The following is a 23394-nucleotide window of genomic DNA, read 5'->3' on the forward strand; positions in this document are numbered from 1 at the left end:
TGGTGCTGAAGAGTTCACACATGGTCATTTGTCCTGTGTTCCCCTGCGGTGGTTCTTTCATACGTTCCACTCAGGGGCATAACTATAGAGGAAGCAGACCCTGCGCCTGCAGGGGGGCCCAGGAGGTATAGGGGCCCCACGAGGCCCTAATTCATATACAGTTTCAATAAATATTGGTAAAACAAGTCAACTGCTAAAAATTTTGGGGGCCTGAAAAATAATTTGCTGTGGGGCCCAGTAATATTTAGTTACGCCACTGGTTCTACTGCATGGGAATCCAGGACTCAGCAAAGTCTGCTCTTTTCAAGCATAATGTAGGGACCCGTAGAGTTAATCCTACGGTCTAAGGGTTAATTCCCTCCCAGGGAGCCTCATGGCCTGAGATATGGGTTTTCTGCCTGAAGTTTCCAGGGGCAGAGCCTTTGGATTGGTGCAGCATGGCTGATCCCAAAAGGAATCACAAGTTGGTGCTGTGCAACCATATAAAAGAGGATGCCATGTGCTCTGTCAGCCATTACAGTTTCAGGTTACAGTGACTGCTGTTATCTGCTGCAGATCTTTGTTTCACTTTGGGATAGTGACAACACCGGCAAAATGTAGGCTTCCAGTGGAGTGCAATAGGCCTGCCAAAGGCTGGGCAGGATCCTCCAGTGCCTGGATAACTCAACTAAGATGGTTTGGAGTTTGGATGCCGGACTTCTGTATTCACCTTTGGAGATGGGTGAGAGATGCAGTTCAGCATGGATGTCATTTTGTGCTCGCGCTATAGACAGCATTGGGAGCTGGATAAGTCGGGATGCCTGCTTCATCTCTATGTGAGTCTGCCTGGAATGGTAGAGAAAGAGGATCTAGGATGTTTCTGTGTGTGCTTGACTGGAAGATGTCTGGAGCCTTCATCGCTGTGGATGCCTGTTCCAGCTCAGGAGGAGCCTACCCATCTGTGTGAATCCCAAGGGTGATTTGTGCTTAAGGGAGGGTAGAAAAAGAATAAAGATCCAGTGATTTCCTGTTTATGGAAACCAGCTGTTTGTGAGCCTGCCACTTGGGAGCAACACTTTCTTGTGGCAAAGCATGTGGGCAGGTAGCGCTACCTAGAACTGTACTCTTTTGGGGACAAGGGATGGAACTCTTGGGCTGCCAAAAGGTGTGGTGCGGGACTTTGCCTGGCGGGGAATCACCAGGACTGGACTGCAACATGTTCTAGGGTATTGGGTCATGCTTTAAATGCATTTGTGTGTGAAAAGTTACCTTTTACTTCTCCTTTAAATTTACACTTATTTTATATAAAGTTATATTGTTATATAATAAAGCGTGTGGGTGATGGGTTTCCTAATGGGAATATCCTCAGGAGTATTCCAGGACCCCATTAGGTGGAGGCACTGCCAGAGAAGAGTTTTCCCAGTACCTTTCACATTGCAAAGGGAACCCAGGACCCGAGTTGGTAAGCTGGTACAACCTTGGCACAAGGGGGGTCGCCAAGAGGGTGTTACAATTGTTTACTCATTCTGCTGCAGGAAAAAGCCAAACACAGAATGAACCTAAACTGATGCATTTCTCCTCCACTCAGTGCTCCCCTGCAGCACAGACTTATAAACTGAATGAACCGGCTGCATCTCTTCATGAATTTCCTTGCAGTGAAACACATGAAAGTTTCATCCCAAATAACAGCATAAGAAAATAATTGTGTGTAAGAAACCTTAGCAGTGCATTGAGGAAGGGGGCAGAAAAACTTAAAACATGGTCGCAGTTTTTGCTCTAAACCCATTTTTCATTTATGAATTTCCTTTATGGTAGTTTTAACAGTATGCACTTACTTTCATTGCAGAGAAACATTTAAATATATAAATGAATGTTTCAATGTGTACAAGTTCAGGCACGTGTGAACATACCGTTTGTGAGATGCAGCATGAAAGTCTTTTTATAGCCTTGCACAACAAGTTTGTATTAATAAATTCACATAACAGCTCACCTTCTTATTCTTGTATTTCCCTATGGATTATTGCTCTAACCGCCGTATCCGCTCTTCCACCATACTTGTCTGATGCTGCCGAGATTTATTCCCAGAAGCGTCGACTTTTGAAAGTTTTTCATGATTGTTCGCCTTTCTCCTAGAGCTATAACTGTATTCACTCTGAGAATTAAAGGAGAGAGGGTAGAAGGGAAAGGATAGTGACATTACACTCATGTTTTAGCAACACCTAAAAACAAGGTCTACATTCTTTAACACTATGGGTAGGATTCATTGATTGTATATCGAACAGGGGTAGAAAAATTCCTAGCAGGTTTGGCTCCATTTGATTTAACAAAAATTTTCCTGCAAATATCTTGAATGGGTCATAGAACTTCAAAGATCTTCCTAATTTACTCACATTTTACAACAGGGGGTACAAGATTATTTATAGGAGATCCATTTTAAGTTCTAGTGCTTTCGGTACCCTGTCAATCAGTTTTTGGTGGAAATCTGTACATATTTTTGACTTTTAAAAGACAAGGAATGTCTTATATGGGGGGGGGAATACAATTTTGTAAGGCATCCTCTGTTGACTTCAGTTGCTAACCCTTTCCCAGCTAGTGTTCCAGTTTAGTGCCTGGCCTTTACCTGAAAAGATACCATCTTGGCAGATATACAACTGGTCTGTTAGGCCATCCACGCACATTTGCTCATTCCTCCTGTTAGACTCTGTAGACAGGATGCACTGAGTTGAAAACAGCAAGTAAGAAATATGCCAAAGTAATGACACTGGGTATAAGAAGGATAGCTGGGCAGGAAAATGTTTTTACCAAAAGGAACACCAGTTGGAAAAGAAAGGATAGTGATTGGGTCAGCAGTGAATGCTTTACAGAATGGATCCTTTGTCCTTTTTGTGCTGTACACATATACTAAGGTGTCTTAGCGGATATCTGGCCTTCTACATTAGTTTGTATCTCTGATATACAGGACTTCTGCTGTGTTCTGTCGCTTGGGTCTTAACATAAAAAAAATCTGATGCGCAGGCCCTGTGACCTATGTACATGGGCACCTAGAAAGACTTCCTGGCAAATGAGCTCACACAATTGTGATTGCATACAAGCTGACCAAATGATCTTTGACTCTAAGGGGCACATTTACTTTGCTCGAGTGAAGGAATAGAATAAAAAAAAAAACTTCGAATTTCTAATGTTTTTTTTGGCTACTTCGACCTTCGAATCGAACATTTCGAACTAAAAATCGTTTGAATATTCAACCAAAAAAAAACCCTACTTCGCCACCTAAAACCTACCGAGGTGCAATGTTAGCCTATGTGAAAGGTCCCCATAGGCTTTCTAACAATTTTTTGGTCAAAGAAAAATCATTCGATCGATGGATTAAAATCCTTCGAATCGAACGATTTAATCGTTCGATCAAACGATTTTTAGTTCGATCGAACTATTTGCGGTAAATCCTTCGACTTCGAATATCGAGGGTAGAATATGTTAAACCAATAAAATAACCAATTCATACCTCTGTGCTTAGGCGATTCCAGGAAGCGGGTCCAGAAGAAAAGCCAGATTCATTAACTGGATGTCTTCTTGCTGTATTCTCCATTGCAGAGAAGCTCCTTTTTGGAACAATGTCATTGACTGTGCAACTGTTTTCAAAAGAATTCCTGTTCTTTGAATATATTTCCCGCGCACGAAGTTTTCCAGGTCTCTCATCCTCGAAAGCAGACCTCCGCCTGTGCTTAGTATCCATTGACACATCTTTGTGATTAGACAGAATATCTAGTTCTTCAGTGGATCCAAACACATTGCGTCCATAAGAACATCTACCCTTTACACTTTTATTATCCAAATGATTCCCTTCAATTTCCTGACTATTCAACAAAACACTTTCTAGGCCAACACTATTATTATTGTTTTTCATTTGCTCTTTGAGATTGCCGGAGTCAAAGGCCTTGCTGTTCTCCTTATGATTCAAGTCATCTTTTGTATCCACCAATTTTAACATATCGAATACATATGGAATACTTATGTTATTTGACAAAGGTTGGTCATTGGCAGATAGCCGAATATTACTAGTAGAAGTATGTCTTTGTTTTATGATCTCATCTGTGTTAGATCGAGAGGAAGGTGATTCAGTTGGAAAAAATGTTATACTACTTGTCACTTTATTTGTTGTTGTGTTTTCTTGTGATGTACCATGTTCTCCACTGGATCTTGCTCTGTATTCACCCATACTTTCTTTTCTGTCTTTTTCAACAATAACTGGCTTAATTATCACTGTGGATTGCAAAGCTTCTCTTGGGCTATATGATCTTGCCCTGATTTCTATTCGGGAAGGTTTATCCATGTTTTCTGAATTATCAGAAGATGTTCTCCTGGATATTTCAGAAAATGAATCTTGTTGATGCTGACTGTCCATACCATACTGGGAAATCCTGTGCTCTAGTAAGGGTGTTTTTTCTTTAGGATTTGACGGTCTTCTGTTCTGAATTCTTGAAGTTACATTTCTTTTGTCCCATTCTTTATTTTCAGTAGATTCTGAAATATGAGGTTTTTCAGGAATTTGTGGCTTTAAAGATGACAACGGTCTTTGTCTTTCTCTGTTATATGACACTCTAGTTGAATTTAAGTTTTGATTGCCAAGTAAGTCTTTTTCATCTTTACTTGGTAGTTGCTTGGTGGATTGAGCAGTATCTGAAGAATTTGTGGTGCTATCCATTCTTGATTTAAGACGCGAATATCTGGAAGGTCTATCCTGAGATATGGTCTCCTTTATTTCATTGGTGTCTGAATTAAGAGCAGTTTTAGTTTGGATTTCCACCATCTTTGCAGTATATTTATCTGGAGATGTCGCCTCTAACCCAGAAGTAACTGGTTCTGAATGCAATGCAGATGAAGAGTTTTCATCCGACTGCATTTCTTCATGAAGATTTGCATTGAGTTTGGCACCAGGAGTCTCATTTAAATCTTCATCTTCTTCAGATGCGCTCTCTTTCCTTGTGTTGTCAACAACAGGAACAAATTTAATAGAATAGTCTTCTCCAAATTGTTTTGTGGATAGGTCTTTATTTCCTGTTGATGTTTTCCATGTTTTTTGGTTATGTTCTTGGGCAGCTGGTGGATACCGACTTAATACAGATGGCTGATCTTTAGCCTTCTTTATTTCATGTAGAGCTCCAATCTCTTTAGCAGCAGATACATTGGAAGAAAGTCTATCTTCTGATTTCCTTGAATGGCTTATAGTCATGTCAGATAAAGCAGGTTTTAAAGGTCTCTTGCTATTTGTGCTTGATAAATGTCTCTTAGAATAAATATCTACATCCAGGTCACGATGCCTCTCTTTTCTCAGTTGCTTTGGAGACAAGTCTCTCTGAGTGTATTTTGATACAGGAAGTTCAGGTGTTACTCCTTTTGATTTATTAGCTCTTTCATTTTTCAATTTACTGTGTAAACTTATTTCATCACTACTAATAACCCCATTTTCTACTTCATTATGCTGACCTTGCCTTTTTAGTGCCTGTAGCTCATCATCCAAATGTCGGGCTTTATTCCGTTCACTGATGAAGATTTCTTTCAATTTTCCATTTTTCTCTCTTAACTGTTTGAGCTCTTCCTCAACTCCTTCAAATTGTTTTATCTGACTTTTAAGTTTCTCAATTTCTTGACACAAATCTTTTATTTTGTTGTCTTCTTGCTGTTTATTCCTCTCATTTTCACTAGTTGTTTGATTCATTGATTTAACATAGTCAAAACCAACTCCTTGTGACAATTTAGATATAAGGTTATCTTCAATTTTTATTTTATGTTCCACAAATTGATCAGATGACTGTTCCAAAACATTTGATTCATTTCTGGTCTGGTCTCCAATTTTTTTTTTACCTTTTAACTCCAACTGCTGTTTAAGCTCCAAAATTAATTTTTCATTTTGCTTTTCCTTTTCCAGAAAATATTTTTTTTCAGTAGCAAACCCAACAGCTAAAGACCTAATCTTTTCAATTTCGCTAGTCAAAAATTCTTCGGCTTTATCCAGTTTGCTTTCAGAAGATTCCAGTTCTTTGATTCTGGCCCTAAGGGTTTCAAGTTCAGAAGTTAATTTCTTAGACATATTTTTTTCTTCATTTAAACCAAGACACAGTTGGGTGCAGTCATTTTTGCTCTTGCTAAAAGCTTCTTCCAGCTTCTCCAGTTCGGTCATCTTTTTTTGGAGAATTTCTATTTCTGATCTAAGTTCTCGAGTAACATTCTCTTCATTTTCTAGTTTTTCCCTGACAAGCCTGCACAAGTCCTCTGCTTTTTTAACCTCTTCGTCTTTACCTTCAATTTTAACAACTCTTTTTCTCAAAGCATCAACATCTGCCAACATGCTAGAGTTGCTCCCTTCTACTTGGACAATTTTGTCCTGAAGTTCCAAAACTTCATCTTCTGCTTTCTGTAGATTTCTTGTAGCTTCTTCCAGATCATCCAGGCGACGGTTTAGACTTTGTAACTTAAAGCGAAGATGCCGGCTTGTGTGTTCCATGGCTAGAGTAAAGTGATGGTCCTTACTGTATATATTTTTTTCTAATATTTGTTTGTTATTGGCAAGTCAATAATTATCCTTTCTCTTCTTGATAAGCACACCTTGGCAGACACCCAGTCACCATTTTAACCTTAAAAAAAAAAAAGAACAAAATGAAAATTACTGCAAGCATTTACATTTTAATTTTTCTATACAGCTAATAAAGTTAATTAATTGCATAAAATTGAGAGACCTTTGTCCCCATCCCCACTTCAAAGGCTAAAGGGACCCTGGGCAATGCATAAGGTTTTGATTTTAGTCAAGGAAAAAAAACTGAATAGGTGTGTTCAGCTGTACTGCTGAGCTTCAGGAAAAGATTGCAACAGTAATTTTGGCATGCATTAAAAACTGCAATCTGTACTTTCAACAAATGTTTTCCTTCAACTTTCATGCTGTGAATACTGCATAAATACCCATTCAGCCCTACCTGAAAATCAGCCCTGAAATAAACCTCCACCAATGGCAGACAATACAACTGCCCTGCAGACTCACAGCAGAGCAAGCTGCAGAAGTCTCATCTCCTAGGTGAATAAAATATTTAAACATTATAAATATAAGATTTGTGACACCAATGTATTCTAGCATTGTCACCGTTATGCAAAAGGTTTTTAATATTACTAAGAAAAAAAACATTGGTAAAAAATAAGATATCATAGTTACATAGTTAAGTTGGGTTGAAAAAAGATCAAAGTCCATCATGTTCAGCCACTACAAATGAGACCAATGCACATACACACCCTCACACCAACCCCTGCATACACTTTCAAATTATAGGGAAACTATGGATAAACAATTGAATTCAATGAAGGGGATACAAAAAGTTTGAGTGAGGACCACATCACTGAGCCAATGTCGTCTTCGATTAAACAGCAAAAATTAAGGCAGACCAATCGACAGCTGGACAAATTTTGATGGAGGGCCCATACATAGGCAGATAAACTGCTGGACTGAACAAAAGGATCCAAATTGGCAGTTTAAATTTGCCCTTGCATGGCCACCTTTACTTCAAAACAGAGTAGTAAACCCTTTCCTATCAGTCATTCTACTCTTGTTGCAATATGTAGGACAGCAAATACAAAGTGACCTTAAACCTCTTCCGAACGGCTCTTCAGGCCGAGCTTCCAGTAATAAAGACATCATACGCCTCTCCCCCAATGTCACTCTATTGTGTGTCAAGCTGGGCACACCATCCAGTACACTCACAGGCCTATGAGGGACCACGAGGTGGAGAGAAGCGGATGAGTTGAAATCAGCTGCTGCATTTAAAATTACAATATCTTCCCATGTGCGGCTAAATAGATTTTAGCGGAGATCAGCTTCAAAATACCCGCTTTTGTTTTTTCTTTTTTTTTAATTAAAGTATAATCTCCCTCTGCTTGGCTCTGTGTAGCCGCACACAGGCGGACTCGGTCATTTAAATGCAGTTGCTGATATCAGAGCATCATTAATATTCATTAGGTAGAGAGAAAATGTCTGTGTGTTAGAGTCCTCAGCTGAAGGACACAGACATTTTATTTACAAACCCACGCAGGGCACAAGAAAGCACATATATTGTATTTATATGCAACTATGTTTTGTATGTTCCATACGCAACATTTTTTTCCCTATTGTCTTTTGAACCTGCATCAAAAGCAAAATAAATGCAGCATGTTGTGTCTAAAAAAAATACAATAAAAAGCGAGCTCTGATCGGTTACGAGTACAACCACATAGAATATAATGGACACAATAAGATAATCCTTTAGGCACGCATAGAAAAAGCCTGTAAAAGACACAAAAGAAGGTAGCATTCGTTTGGTGCTGTCAATGTGCTTGCTCATACTTCCTTAAGATGGCCATCCAAGCAATACTATTGTTTGGTAGTTTGACTGATAACCTTATGGACCATTGGCAGGGATACCTATGGGCTCTCAGGGGTTTGCTTCAACAGACTATCCTCCTCTAATTGGTTGCAGAACCGTAATCCAATCTGAAAATTTTGTGTTAATGCCAATTCTTGACTTGTATGAGGCATCTACCATATAGTGAAGTAACAGTGTCAACACTTTCTCCCATCTCAATTAATATTGACACTATTCCCTATTCAAGCATCTGTCTGCCTACATAAAAGGAAACCCATACACTAAACCGTCATCTAAATATTTTTTATGCCATAATTCAAGTTTGGCCTTTTTTTTCCGGTTTCTTAGGTATCCAATTGGTACAGGAAGAAGCTTACCAATTTCTCCAAACAACAATATCCAATTCATTTGCCCAGAATAGTAATTCACAAACTTTAGTTTTGAGGAAGCTTCACAGGCAGGTAACGCACAAGCAAAGTAAACATTATAAGCAGGGCTGTGGAGTCTGTACATAAATCTTACGACTGACTCCTCGGTTTATTGTACCTCTGACTCCTCTGTTTTTTAATATACTAATGTATTTAACATGTTGATTGAAAGAACGCAATATTTAAGGAATGTATTCCCTGCCAAAGCTCAGCAAATGTAAAGCTACATAAAGATGGAGTCTGCTTTTGAAACAAACCGAAGAACTACAGGAAGCTGACGCACTACCCTATTAGCCATCCAAGCGCGTCACAACCAACATGAATGAGGATACTGTTTATAGATGCTAACACAGTAATACCAGTCCTCAACTCAATCTGATGGGCAATATCATTAACCTGCACTTGCAAATTTTCTCAAACGTACGCTTTCCATTTTCTAAACACCACGTTTGTCTTTTAAAGCCAAAAACAACTTCAAAATAAAATCAGGACTTTTAACCCTCCTGATTTCTCATAGTTGCCTCCATCACACTATCCTTGCTGTTCTTTGTCATATCTCAATCTGTCTCTATGCTATATTTTCTTGGGATGTTCTCTCACTTCCTAAAACTAACCTCAGGCAAAATAAAACTCATTGTGTTCATACCCACCCACACATATGATTAGTATCAGTACTAATTCATTCCAATGTAGAAGTCTGTAGCCTTGCAGTCACATTTGTGTATGGATTTTCCTTTACTCTTTACATAGAAGACCTTACAAAATCTCACTATTTTCATCTTAAAACAACAAGTGGGTTTACGTGGTTGAGCAGCACAGGGTTGCTGTGTTTTTTGGGGGTTTTTTTTGGAGCCTTGCCATTTGCTAGTTACAACACAGCTCACTCAGTGATTAACACTTAGGTCAAAGCAACATCCTTCTTATTGTCACTCACTTGCATGTGTCCATAACATTCTGCTACAAGGTTAAACTTTTCCTTCAAACCTCCTCTGCTGCACCTCCATCCAATGGCTATCTTAGGGTTGCCACCCTCCTGGCTTTGACCCTGGAAAGACCGGTTTTCAGGAGGGCTGCCTGGGTCAAGAGTACTCCTAGATTGACGTGGTGTTTGGCCAATCGCGGATCACACATCATAGCCCCACTCCACGACATCACTGCTTCCCACCCCATGATATTGATCAAGATCTGTGATTCTGATCAATTCCATACATGAAAAACAAAGTTGTAAAAACAATGGTAGTCGTTTAACAACACAGTGTACGTTTTCCTGTGGGCATTAAAAGATGGCAACCAAACAGTTGCATTCATTGTTCAACCTGCAGCTGGCTGAAAATAGCCAATCACTGATTTTTGCCATGGGTTACTGCCTATGGGCAAATTTTCCCAGTGTTAATGAGCCAGATTTATCTTCAGTTTAGCATAAACTTTTCTAGACAATATTGCACATGAACTTCAAAGCTCTTGTGGGTTTTAGCACTGATCTGTATCTAGCAAGCTGAATTACTGTGTTCTAAGGCAAAATAATAAAACATCTGTGCAATTTCTTTTGCCAGCTACCCCTATCCAATCTGAAACTTTCCTCTGTTTTTGAGATATATTTTGCACTGATCTATCATGTGAGAAAGGAGAAAAAAAAAAATGTACTCAGCCACCAAATGATGACTTGAGAAAACATCAGCCTGTACTATCACAGCTTGACTTTATTAAAACGTGTCTGTTTTGAATCATGTGTTTTCCTTCCCAATACTGTGATGGAACATGTACTCACAAAACAATGGACATTTATAGACAAGCCATTTTTGTATAAAAAGACTATTCTTAATAAAAACAAAATATCATATGCACAGTTAGACAGATGTAGGTTTTACTTGATTAATGCCTTGTGCGAATATATAAAGGACAATTACAAAATGGTATTCTATATTTAAAGGAATTGTAAAGTGTAAAAATAAAAACTGGTTAAATAGACTGTGCAAAATAAAACATGTTTCTAATATAGTTAGTTAGGCAAAATTGTAATGTATAAAGGCTGGAGTGACTGGATGTTTAACATAATAGCCAGAACACTACTTCCTGCTTTGCATCTCTCTTGGTTTACACTAACTGGGTATCCTGGTTACCAGGCAGTAATCAGAGACTTGAGGGAGGGGGAACATGGGTCATATCTGTTGCTTTTGAATCTGAGCTGAATGCTGAGGATCAATTGCAAAATCACTGAACAGATATGTACCATGTGGCCCCCCTTCAAGTCGCTGACTAAGTCAGAGTTAGAGAGCTGAAAAGCAGGAAGTAGTGTTCTGACTATTATGTTACACATCCAGTCACTCCAGCCTTTATGGATTACATTTTTGGCAAACTAACTATATTAGAAATATTTTTTATTTTGCACAGCCTATTAGAAATATTTTTTATTTTGCACAGCCTATTTATCAAGTTTTTATTTTCACACTTAACTGTTCTTTTAAGTACCACTTTCAATTAATTCTTGTATACATTTTGATAATACAGAAGAAGGTAATCACTTATTGCACAAGACGCTGCCATAATCTCCATCTCTGTGTTAATATAAGATGGCGTCTTGTGTGAGATTCCAACAAGACTACAACTGTACATCCAGAACTGTTGGAGTAATTGCCGGTTTCAATCATTTTAGATCAAGACAATGGAATCTGAAGCAAGGACAGAGTGCTCAGCTTGGACAGAACTTTTTGTATGTACCAGGTGCTTAATATTCCACCCCAACTGCCTGGGGTAAATAAACATATAGGGGTATGTTTATCAAAGAGTGAAGTTAGAGATCACCACAGTCCTCTGGAGTGAAATTCTGCAACTCTCCAATCATTTCTATGGGATTTTTAAAAGAGTATTTATCAATGGGTGAAAGTTCATCCTTTGATTAATACGCCTTTTAAAATCTCACAGAAATGAATGGAGAGTGGCGGAATTTCACTCTAGCAGACAGTGGTGATCTTTAACTTCACTGTTCAAAGATCAAGATATTGGAATACGGCTTTTGAGGTGTAGGACTACAAAAAAGAACCAAATGAAGAACAACAGAAGTTTGGGTGAGGCAGGCTAAAATTTTTATTCCGCCCACGTCAAAGTTTCTAAATCATGGAAGTACCCTTACTTAAATAGACAGTACACCCCAAACAAGCTATTGTTATTCATAAACCCAAAAAGGTCAGCACAGGGCTCAGTATGAGCTAACCAAGTTGGTTACACATAAAAAATACCAGTCCAAAAGAAGAAAATCACAAACATCTGCCCAGGCTTTGAGTATTTTTGAGTCTTACACAACTACCAAGGAACACAGACCGTTCAGATGCAAATGTTGGGAATACTTTAGCAGACTTTGGTCACCTAAAAATGAACCAGCATTAAGCTGCAGTTCAATACAGAAACTATTAAAATAAACTATTTCTACAATAAATCTTTGCTATGGGTTCATATTTAGAGACACAGCATATTAGTGCTGAGTTGACAGATGGAGCGGATGCTGAAAAGCTTACTACAAGACATTTTATTCATCCTCGGTAAATCCTACGATGGCACATTTGTAGAAAACAAAGCAAATAAGAGAAATCAGATTTAAAATATTTGCACATTATCCCTTCTTTGATTCATTTTTTTGTGAATAATATCTTTGAATTTATACACTTTACAAAAGCAAACAATATGAGAATATTAAGAAATAATAATGCACAATACTTGATGGTAACTAAGCTCCATTAGTCTAAATTGGTATCAATATAATCTACTGGGTTTATTTCATGTTTAAAAGATTTTTTAGCAGGAATGACCAACTGGATAAAACATATAGTCATTTATGAGATTTTACTAGAATAGAAATTAGGAACAGTTCATATTTGTGAGACAATGAAGTAACAGTTTAGGGTGAGGATATGGAAAAAAAGGTTTTAAACCTGTACAGTCTTGCAGACAGACACACCTGTTCTCTCAGAAACCAGTAACACAGCAAATATCAGTGAAGTATCATTCCTACAGAGAGAGAGAGCGAGAGAGTGAGTGAGAGTGAGAGTGAGAGTGAGAGAGAGAGAGAGAGAGAGTGAGAGAGAGAGTGAGAGAGAGTGTGTGAGTGTGTGTTGCTGCTCTGATATAAGCATCCTGAACTCTAGTAGTCTATTAGCTACCAGCATACAAGTGTCTATCATCTACTGTAAAGTAAAAATTAGAAGCCAAATACCACAACAAAAAAATAGTGGTTTAATACCTTTTTGCCCATTCAATATGTTTCAGCCTTTAAGCCTGTACCGCTGGACATGCTGCAACATACTGAACAAAACTGAATTTTACACACTGAATAAAAGCTACCAATCTGGTCTACTTTAATGAGTCTGAAGCCTGATTTACTATAATGGAGCTCAAGCACCACCATCCCTTTGCCTGCAAACTATTCCAGGATCTACATGTTAGACTGACATCAATAATGGTTTTATTTTTGAGCCACATAGCTGCATCTGGCTTAGCATGCAATGCCTCACACGCCATTTGTATATAAAAAGATGCATTTAAACTAAACAAGCTATGCAAAAGGAAAATACTGACGTACCTACACTTAGCCTACACTACCTACACTAACAGTTAGCACTAAAATCACACACAGTTTTTTTTTTTTTTATCAAATTTAATTTATACTTAGTGGCCGATTCACTAACTTCAAGTGAAGGATTCGAAGTAAAAAAACTGTGAATTTCGAAGTGTTTTTTGGGCTACTTCGACCTTCGACTACGAATCGAAGGATTCAAACTAAAAATCGTTCGGCTATTCGACCATTCGATAATCGAAGTACTGTCTCTTTAAGAAAAAAACTTCGACCCCCTAGTTCGCCATCTAAAAGCTACCGAAGTCAATGTTAGCCTATGGGGAAGGTCCCCATGAGCTTTCCTAAGTTTTTTTGATCGAAGGATATTCCTTCGATCGTTGGATTTAAATCCTTCGATTCGAAGGTTTTAATCATTCGATCGAAGGAATAATCGAACCGAATCGAACTATTTGTGCTAAAATCCTTCGACTTCGATATTCGAAGTCGAAGGATTTTAATTCCCAGTCGAATATCGAGGGTTAATTAACCCTCGATATTTGACCCTTGGAGAATCGGCCCCTTAGAGGGCAAAAAGTTACTGAGTCAAAAAGTTACCGAGTCAATACTGCAATCATTGGCAGTTTTATTTCCACTTGAGAAAATAAAACCTAAAATGAATAACTGCCATTATTCCTAAAGCAAGAACGCTTGAAACAAAATAAATAACACGTAAGAAGTTTGATTCAGGGCAGGACTACATGGCCGATTTTCGCCGCGCAAAATCGCAGGCGTCACGACGGATGCGACTGAAATAAGGTAAGTCATTCAACTGTCGCATCGTGTCGCATTGTTAATGCGACACGACTGTCGGATGCCGATGCTGCGTCTGCATCCGACAGTCGTGTCGCGTCAACAATGCGACACCGCCATTACTTACCTTGTTTCCGTCGCATCCAACGTGACGCCTGTGATTTTGCGCAGAGCGATCGGCCGTGTAGTCCTGCCCTCAGATTTAGAAACTCAGCAATCAGTCAGAAGTTTGCAATCAATCAGCAACCCACAACACTACTATCTGGTAAGTTGCTATGGGTTGGAGCAAAATTATTATTTTTGCAAGTTCTCTTTTTCAATGAACCCTTAATACAGGGTTGTCCTACTAGAATTAAAGCCTCAAGCATGATCAAGATATAAAATGATTGTTTTATTATAATCTGCCCCCCCCAAACATATCAGATAATTGTCCCACAGAATGAAAACTCTGTGTCTGACGTGTGTGAATAGTTCCCCTTCAATATGTCAAATTCAGAGTACTTCTCAGAGCAATATTAGTGTCCAAGATATTACCCATTTTAGATGGCTAACACCAGGTTTATGGCTTAACAGCTTTCTGAAAGTCAGCAACATTAGGGTTAAAACTTCAATACAGGAAATGAATAGGCAGGGAATATGGCATTTAAAAGCCTGATAGTCTAAAACTGCACTGAACCACTGAAAATATTAAATGAATGTAAACTCAGAAGATCACTTCAAGAAAGCTTACATTAAGAAGAATATTTATTAAAGTCCAAATGCCAAAAATTTCTATATTTATAAAATAGAGTTTTTTTGTGGGAAAAAACTCCCACATTTTTGGAGATTTATTATACCCAGAGGATGGGAAAAGGCTGAAAATTCGGCATCTAAGACCTACCAAGGTTGTATATAAGTCAATGGGAGAGGCCCCTGTGCTATTTGGAAGTTTCTGTGGTCTGCGCTGGAATTAGCCTGAAAATTCAACTATTTCAGACTTTTCGGGCAAAAATCTGAAAATTCCAGGCTTTTCGGGAAAAAGCCTCCCCAAAAATTGCGTGGATTTTCGCTAATTTTTTTTCATGTTTGTCCACAATCTGATTAAATCATGCTTTTTAAATAATAAATAAGGTCTGATCATGGATTCTAGTTTGTAATCCATGATTTTGTAATTGAAATAGTCAGAAAAATTCAGATTTTGATAAATAAGGCCCCCTTTGTTTTTTTGGTGTTAGATCCCCTTTAACACCCTTAAAATTAATTAGATTTTAAAGGTCTTTTAATTTGAGAAAATGGAACCATATTTCTGTCAAAGATATTACTTATGTTTTCTAATCCCTGTTCTACATCTAGCATTAGTCTTTGGTGTTCTCACAGCACTCGCACTAGCACTAAAGCACTCAACTTAAATGACGTTTTTATTGAATAGCACCACATTATGTATCTACATATTATCCTTCATTATATACAAACAATATTTAAACAACTTTACAACGATAGTTCAATATCTAAATTAGTCCCTGACCTAGTGAGCATAGTTTATCAGCTCCATTACTGCATTCAGGCACACAGGGCCAAGTGTACATTAAGCATTAAAAGGGTTGAAAAGTCAACTAACCAAACATAGGGATTCTGTTTTGCAATAGTGATTTTTATTTTGTTTTACTCTTCCACAGATACAGCTTCAAAGCTTAAAGGAGAAGGAAAGTCACAGTCACTTGGGGGTGCCAAAAGTTAGGCATCCTCAAGTTACACCGGATACCCAGGGCCGGTTCTCCAGTTAGCAGAATACTACCTTGGCCCGATTGGTGCATTTAATGTGCATGCATAATTTAGAATAATTTTTGCTGCGATTGACCTTCTTAAACATGGCATAATTGCAAATTATGAATATTTTATGCACACTCTCTGCATTTGAGTTGCCGCACAACTTGTGGTGACAGAAAAACAAATATTTGTTAAACAGATTTTGCACATTAAAAATAAATAGCAAGAAGGGCACACTCCCCTAGTGTAAAAGCTTCACAATAAATGTATTTAGTATGACTAAAATTCCCTCACATTCTTTGCAGGCATCAATAGCGTATAGTACAATAGGAAAATTCAGTTTCAATCAAATGTACCGGTACATTCAAATGGTTCAAATCTCAGTCACAACGCGCTTTGTCAATCTCAGTGACTTCTTCAATGATTAAAAATCAATATAATGCCTCTGAAAAAATATATTTGTCCAAGAGGCAGAAAATCGCTACGCTATCCCAGCAAATATTTTGCACATTGCAAATTTACCCCCGCAAAGTTACCATTGATGCAGTATTTGTGCACAATGAACATGCACCCGCATCCATGAATATTTGTGAGCAATTCCCTAACCTAACTGGACTACAAATATGAGGTTATCTGTGTTTACTTGACCTTCTGCAAGACCCTATAGAGATATCTGACCTTAGTCTCTGTATGACAGACTGAGGGTCCCATAAATAGGATGTAAAATTAAGAAACACTATTTTATGATAAAAAAATATTTAACATCCAGGCCCAGATTTTGTGGCCTAGGGCGGCCAAATTTTAGGGGAGGCATGCCACATCCTGAGCAGCACTGGGGACTCAAAGCTCCACAGTGCTCCACTGCTCAAGAGCGCTTTTTTAGGTTTAGGTTTTGCACCCTAAAGGCCGGCCCTAGGACCATGCGGGGCACAGGGGTCGGGGTGCAAGTGTCCAGCGCTGGACATGCAGCCTCGGGGTGCAATTTCTTCAAATTCGGCCTTGCAAACATCTCGCCACGCTTTCTGAAAAAACCATCCTCACAGTTAGGGTTGCAACCTGGGCCATAAAAAAGATGCTTGATACAATGTTAGTTATAGCAAAGAAAGATAAAATACATGAAAGTCTAAATACACCTGAGAGTGTAGCAGCTTTATTTGTTTCTATATGCTTTCGTTGCTGTGGCACCCAGATATAGATTTAGTATATGGTGTGTATCGAGTGGTATATGGTGTGTATCGAGTGGACGACGTGTGTGTGTGTGTGTGTGTGTGTGTGTGTGTGTGTGTGTGTGTGTGTGTGTGTGTGTGTGTGTGTGTGTGTGTGTGTGTGTGTGTGTGTGTGTGTGTGTGTGTGTGTGTGTGTGTGTGTGTGTGTGTGTGTGTGTGTGTGTGTGTGTGTGTGTGTGTGTGTGTGTGTGTGTGTGAAAAGAAGTTCTTTGGTACAAACTAAAGCAAAGAAAAAGAAAAAAACTGACCGATTCATTTTGAATCAGTCTTTTTACAGGAGGTCATCATTTCAGTGGAGTTTATGCTTTAGATTACATTAATAGGGAAGAACAATATGGAAACACCCATTCCAAAAACAGGTTAAACCTTAAAGTTTTTCTGGAAGAACTATGATGTTTTGGCTTACTAAGTAGTATTACTGCAATTATATTACATGTGCTCACCTTTCAAGAATTCTACATCCAGATGCAGAGTAATGTTTCCCGGTACCAAACCATTCCAGTACACATCAGCTATTCTTAATACCGAATCCTGCAGGAAAAAAAAAGGGAAGGAAAACTACATTTCAGCCAAAAAAATACAAAGTGCATCAAACAGGTTAAATCTGACCCCTCCCCCACTGCAAAATGTTTTGCATAAAAACCGTAACATAGTCACAACTCCCATTCTGCCTCTGTATAAAAAAAAATACATAGAGCACAGCTTGAATATTGTAGACCAACCGTAGTAAGACCGAACGTATTACCTTGGCCACTGTGTTGCTCTATGCTGTATTATTGGAGTATTCAGATACGATAAGTCTACTGTTCAACTCATTTAGCACAGAAAGTTCAGCACATATTGTAGCAGTATGAGGGTGCAACCAGCCTGTGCGATGCAAATTTTGTCCCAAAAATATAATGTAAAATAAAATAATGAATCTGTCCCATCTACAGGGCTCCCAAGGTGAAGGTCTATACTTGACATGCTGCATCTGTTTATTAAAAAATACTAGGGCTCAATGTATTTTTTGGATGCAAATAGAGTTAACCACATGCAGCATTTTCCAGCATAAGTTTGTCACATCCAGCATGTCAATGCTCACAGCGTCCATAACACCAATGGTATCCTTATAACTTGCATCAAAATCAGTTGTCTCCATAGACATAATCCACAAGAGGAACCATGGAATTGCCACCAGGTCCATGCTGGAGTTAGTTCTGCTTCAGAGGTGAGCCTTTTAAATGAGCAAAGCAACATTTATAACCCATTTCACTATGGAAGTTGCTCTACATTGCTATAGGAAAACTTATGGATATATTATATTTTTAATCTTTGACACTCATATCTTTTTCTTTATCCCTTAGATTTTATGAAAGGGTTTAGTGACTCCAGTTGCCAGCATAAGTGCCTCCCCTAGACTTGTAATTCTGAAGGAACAGTTAAACATTAACAATATAAGAACACCAAAGATTCAACCAGCAAGTGTTAATTCACAGATTTAGCCAAATGCTAACTGCAGCCCAGGGATACAGAAGCCTTGGATAATCCATTACTGCTGCAGCTCAATACTGTGCACCACAGGTGTGTAGGTCAGGTATAGGGTTACAAGGATAGTTCAGTGACGTGCTCTGTGACAGGAATTGTTTTGTAACCTCCTAATGGGTGACAAAACCATAAAACTAGCTTCTTCCTGAACCTGTACTGATCTTATCGGTCAACAAGCGACACTTGGAATTTACAGTATCTCCCGACAACACGTTTTTCTCAAAGCATAGCAAGCGAATGCAGAGAATCAAATATTTGTGTTGAAAAGTTTAGGTTGTACTTCCATTGAGCGCCTGACAATTTATGCTTTGTACATTCAAAGTGTTTTTTCTTTACTCTCCAGGCTATTGCCATCAGAGTAAATGAATCACAAAGCTTTGTAACTTTGTTGTCCTGTAACACCTAGACACACCATCCCACTTTTATCAGTCTACACAATTACGTGACCTCACTTCAGTTCAAAACTCAGGTGTCTGTGATAACGTTAACAGGTTAGAGGCAACATAACAAGAAATGAGAAAAACAACGAAGCTATTCAGTCGCCTGCTACACTCCACCCACTCCTACAGGGGGCAAATTTTATGCACTGTGTGTTTTGCATTTCTGACATAGTTGCCAGTTAATGGCCTTGTGGGAAGCTAAACATGCACAGGACAGAGGAGAGGTTGTTGGATATTGCAAGATATTAACAATCTTCTCAACTATCTCTGAATTATACTTCCATGTTATCATGTCCCATCTGTTTTTCTTTTATACCTGCCTCAGTTTTCAAGGCTTCTTTGTTTCCACTTTCCTCCCGTCCCTGTTTCTTTGTCCTCAGGTGGAAGGGAGGGGGGGAGGAGGGTGTACATCAAACTTCTCCTCTGGTATTTAAACCTTAATACCAGAGGTCACACACATCCACCCATAGCAATTGGCCTCTAAATCTTTTTCACTCATTCTAGTAGTACCTAATCCAAAATCCCCCCCCCCCCAACATGGATTGTTTTTTAGGTTTACACGGTTATTGTCACATTTATCTTTCTCTTACTAATCCCAAAGTTACTGCACACTGACATATCGTAACATGTTAAAATATTACAAGATATACAGTTGTGTTCAGAATAATAGCAGTTTGACATCACTAACCTGATCAATTACTGTATATGGTAGAAATTATATTTCTACATGGCAAATAGTTTACTAGTATGTGCAGTAGAGTAATAGAAAACCAACAGACCCAACAGTCATGACATAATAGAGTAGAAACAATTGGCGTTACAAAACTATTTGGTAGTGGATCATCATGTATCAGTTGGTTCCCTGGTTATGTGTATATCTACACACACACACAGACATACACGACGGAATGGTAACTATATTTGTGACAGTGGTGCAAAAGCAAATTCAGTGATCCAAAACCCGCTGACTTACTATTGTGCTGCAATTGCAGAGAACTATGGCAAAACCTCAGTAGCAACAACACTGGGCTCATCCCATTTTGTAATGGAGAGTTTATTTTCATACACAATGTCAGTGGCGTAACTAGATAATACTGGGCCCTGCAGCAAATTAATTTTAGGGCCCCCAACATATCCAAAGGTTGTCCTGTTTTACCAGTATATACTGAAATTGCTCATTATTGGGCCTCATAGGGCCCCCTATACCTCCTGGGCCCCCCTGCAACTGCAGGGTCTGCTTCCTCTGTAGTTACGCCCCTGCACAATGTACTTAATTGTGTTTGTTTAAAACTATAAGAACTGTGATAAAAACGGTGATAAAAACTGTGCTACAAACAAAGCTTAAAATCCAACAAAGGGAGAACAACAAGAACACTATTACATTACTTCCTCCAACTGCCCGATCCCTGCAATATTAAAATTAAGGCCCCTGGCACATATGGCATTTTAACCACTGCAGTATAGAGACCCAACACACCCCAAATATCCCCACCGGGGAAAATGCATACCTTTTTGGAAATTTTGTGGCCACATCCCTAATTACCATGTTCATTTTACAAAATTTGGCAGGTTATAAAAGTTTTAAACACATTAAACACTTTGCTCATCATTGTATTGCAAGACTTCTCCTGTGACTAGGGTTGCCACCTTTTCTGGAAAAAAATACCGGCCTTACTATAGATTTATCTTTTTTCCCTATTAATAACATCAATCATAATTTTTACTGGCCAGGCAGGCGGCAACCCTACCCGTGACTCCTCAGAGAGGTGCATTACTTCCATCTCCCACGTCCTGCATTCATTTTTACCATACACCAATAATATTTTTTTCAGTTTTACAAAACACTTTGTTTAGCAATAAGTAGCCATACTATGAAACAAGGTCCTATAAAATCTGTGATTTCTGTAACAAACTCCCCAACCAATAATTCATCTATTTACCGTTATGTATAGGGGAAAGTAGTTAAAAGGTCAGTTGGATGACGAGGTATAATAAGGAACAATGTGGCATATTTCTGTCTCTGCTAAATGGTTCATGATATGGTTATAGATGAAACCTCACACTACATTTTTTTAGCAGACGTTGCTCTCAAATCTTTTTTCTCTCAGTTACTGCAATGCGTCACAGATGTTTAATGCAGTCCAACAGCCCCCCTGCCAATTTAGCCAAAAAGGGTTAAATCCGACAAACTGCCTCCTCATACATCCTGCCCCTCCTTTTTCATATAGAGGAGATGGGCTTCCTGTTAGGCAATACCAGAGAATGGAGAAGAATACAAGGAACAAAAGGGGAGACGTCAGGAATTTTTATGCCACGTCCAGGCAAGAAACCTAAAATATAACAAGTAGATGGGAAGTGGTTATTTGTAATCTGTCTGTCCATTTTTCTGTATTTTTGTTCTTTTGGAAAATTCCAGAAGTAGTTTGAGATCCTTGAAGAGCTATATATGACCAGAGACAGTTATTCCTGTGCAGCCCTATATGTAGCGTAATCCATTCATGTTTTTCCTTGAATCCTGATACTGTTCAACTTATGCACAATTCTTTTTGTTTTAATAATTTCCTTTTTATACAGTAAAAACAAATGTAAACTCTCTTGTGTTGTGGTTGCTCCCTGGTCTATGCTGTAGGCTGCTGTGTAAATTAAAGTGCAGCATATTATTGTCTAGTCTCTAACTTTATCTTGTACCTCCCTGAATGGCTGATTAAACGGAATAGACTGAAAAACAGAATATAATTTAAACAGAAGATCCTGCCGATGTATTGCTGTCCAAGATTTTTAAATGCCTTGGCCCAATGATCCTCTATTTCACATGCAAGTTGGGACAGATTAGTTAAGGCGTACAAAGAGGTCTATAGAGATCTTGGGCATGCTGAAGACCATAAAACATTTTAAAGGGCCACATTCACTTGGACTTCGGTAGATTATGTTCCTTGTATTTGAACTCTATGGCTAAAGATTCATTATGACAAAACCATGCAATAAAATCCTTGTCATGTTTGTATTGTGCTAAAAGGCTGTGAAAAATAACATTTAATGCACTAAGGCATATGGTACATAAGATCAGCACTCTTAAATATGTAGTTTACTTAGGAAAAGTCAAAGTGATGAATCTCACAGCCCTGAATCGAATCAGCTGTTTGTGATAAGGAAACATGCATCATTGGGTAACCTAACCCTATATGTTAAATTGATTTTCATTTACTGTTGTTTTTAGTTTATATTACAAATTGCAAATATTCCCTTGTCAATTTCATTTATAAAACACAGGGAAATGATTTGACTCTACAACTGTAACAATCAAGGGGATCATGTGCACATGCTTATTAGATATAATGGTACTCAAGCATTAGAATATAAAGTAGTAAATTCTCCTTATTTTGCTGCAAAGGCTTCCTGAAAAAGTCCTAAAAGTCAAAATGCATCTGGCCAGGTTATATATCCTGCACACCTACTCGTTCCCACATCTTGACCACAACAGCTCTTCACTCTTTAACTAGTGGTCTGGTTTTTCTTTTATTTTTCTTCTCCTTTTGCATTACTTGTGTGTCTTGGCTGAGAGCAACTGCCACAGCTCAAAGGGTCAGTATCATAAGGAAATGATTTAGTAATATTAAATACAATATGATGAAAACATACCTTTCATGTGTTACGCTAGCCTTTGCAAGCAGTTTTTCTCTTTCCAATGTAAAAATACATTGCTGTCTCAGCTACTAAAATTACTTAATAATTTCACTGATGTTGGATTGTGAGTAGTCAGCAACACTTTATAGAATCTTTCAAAATTTCAAGTAAGGACATTGTGTGCAAGCACTAAATGAAAGCTCCAAAAAACATTGCAAGCTGCATTCCCATATGATAAGCCAGCCAAGACATGCTGTTTGTGCATCTGACCTCATATGAATACAGTTTTAAGGGTTTACTTGCAAGGAAAAAAATACTCATCTAGCATAGCCTTTGGTATTTAATTATAATTTCACAATTATGGAACCAGACTGTTTTGTTCACATGCAAGGTTACAACCCAGTTTGTAGGTGTGCTACACCTTGACTTTAAACTTAAAGGTCAACACCAACATTCTGTTATTTTTTTCCCCACAATGTCTCCATTTCTGGTCTGATTGAGTTATCCAATACAATACGAATACACAGCAAACATCAAGAATATAATTTAAACAAGAGCTTCATCATGCAACCCCCCCCCCTGGTGGCTCTATCAGCATTCTGCAGCAAGCAAATGCAGGAGTCAACATAAGCTATGCATTGCTATGTATATGTACCCACACAAATGCATGAGCCACCACAGGGGAAC

At 38.4% G+C, this 23394-nt stretch overlaps 1 protein-coding gene across 7 annotated transcripts in view; it reads right to left on the minus strand.

Annotated features, from left to right (window-relative positions):
* The window catches only part of luzp1.S (leucine zipper protein 1 S homeolog), a 60652-nt gene that overhangs the window by 2709 nt on the left and 34549 nt on the right, over positions 1 to 23394 (minus strand). For 2 of the 7 annotated variants that reach the window (NM_001093211.1, XM_018248317.2), the window contains 3 exon segments: positions 1970 to 2131; positions 3482 to 6611; positions 17560 to 17647. In NM_001093211.1, the coding sequence (NP_001086680.1) occupies positions 1997 to 2131; positions 3482 to 6481 (3135 nt within the window). In that variant the 5' untranslated portion in view covers positions 6482 to 6611; positions 17560 to 17647 and the 3' untranslated portion in view covers positions 1970 to 1996. 7 annotated transcript variants of the gene reach the window in all.

Source organism: Xenopus laevis, chromosome 2S (genome assembly GCF_017654675.1).
Source record: "Xenopus laevis strain J_2021 chromosome 2S, Xenopus_laevis_v10.1, whole genome shotgun sequence".
NCBI classification, from domain to species: domain Eukaryota; kingdom Metazoa; phylum Chordata; class Amphibia; order Anura; family Pipidae; genus Xenopus; species Xenopus laevis.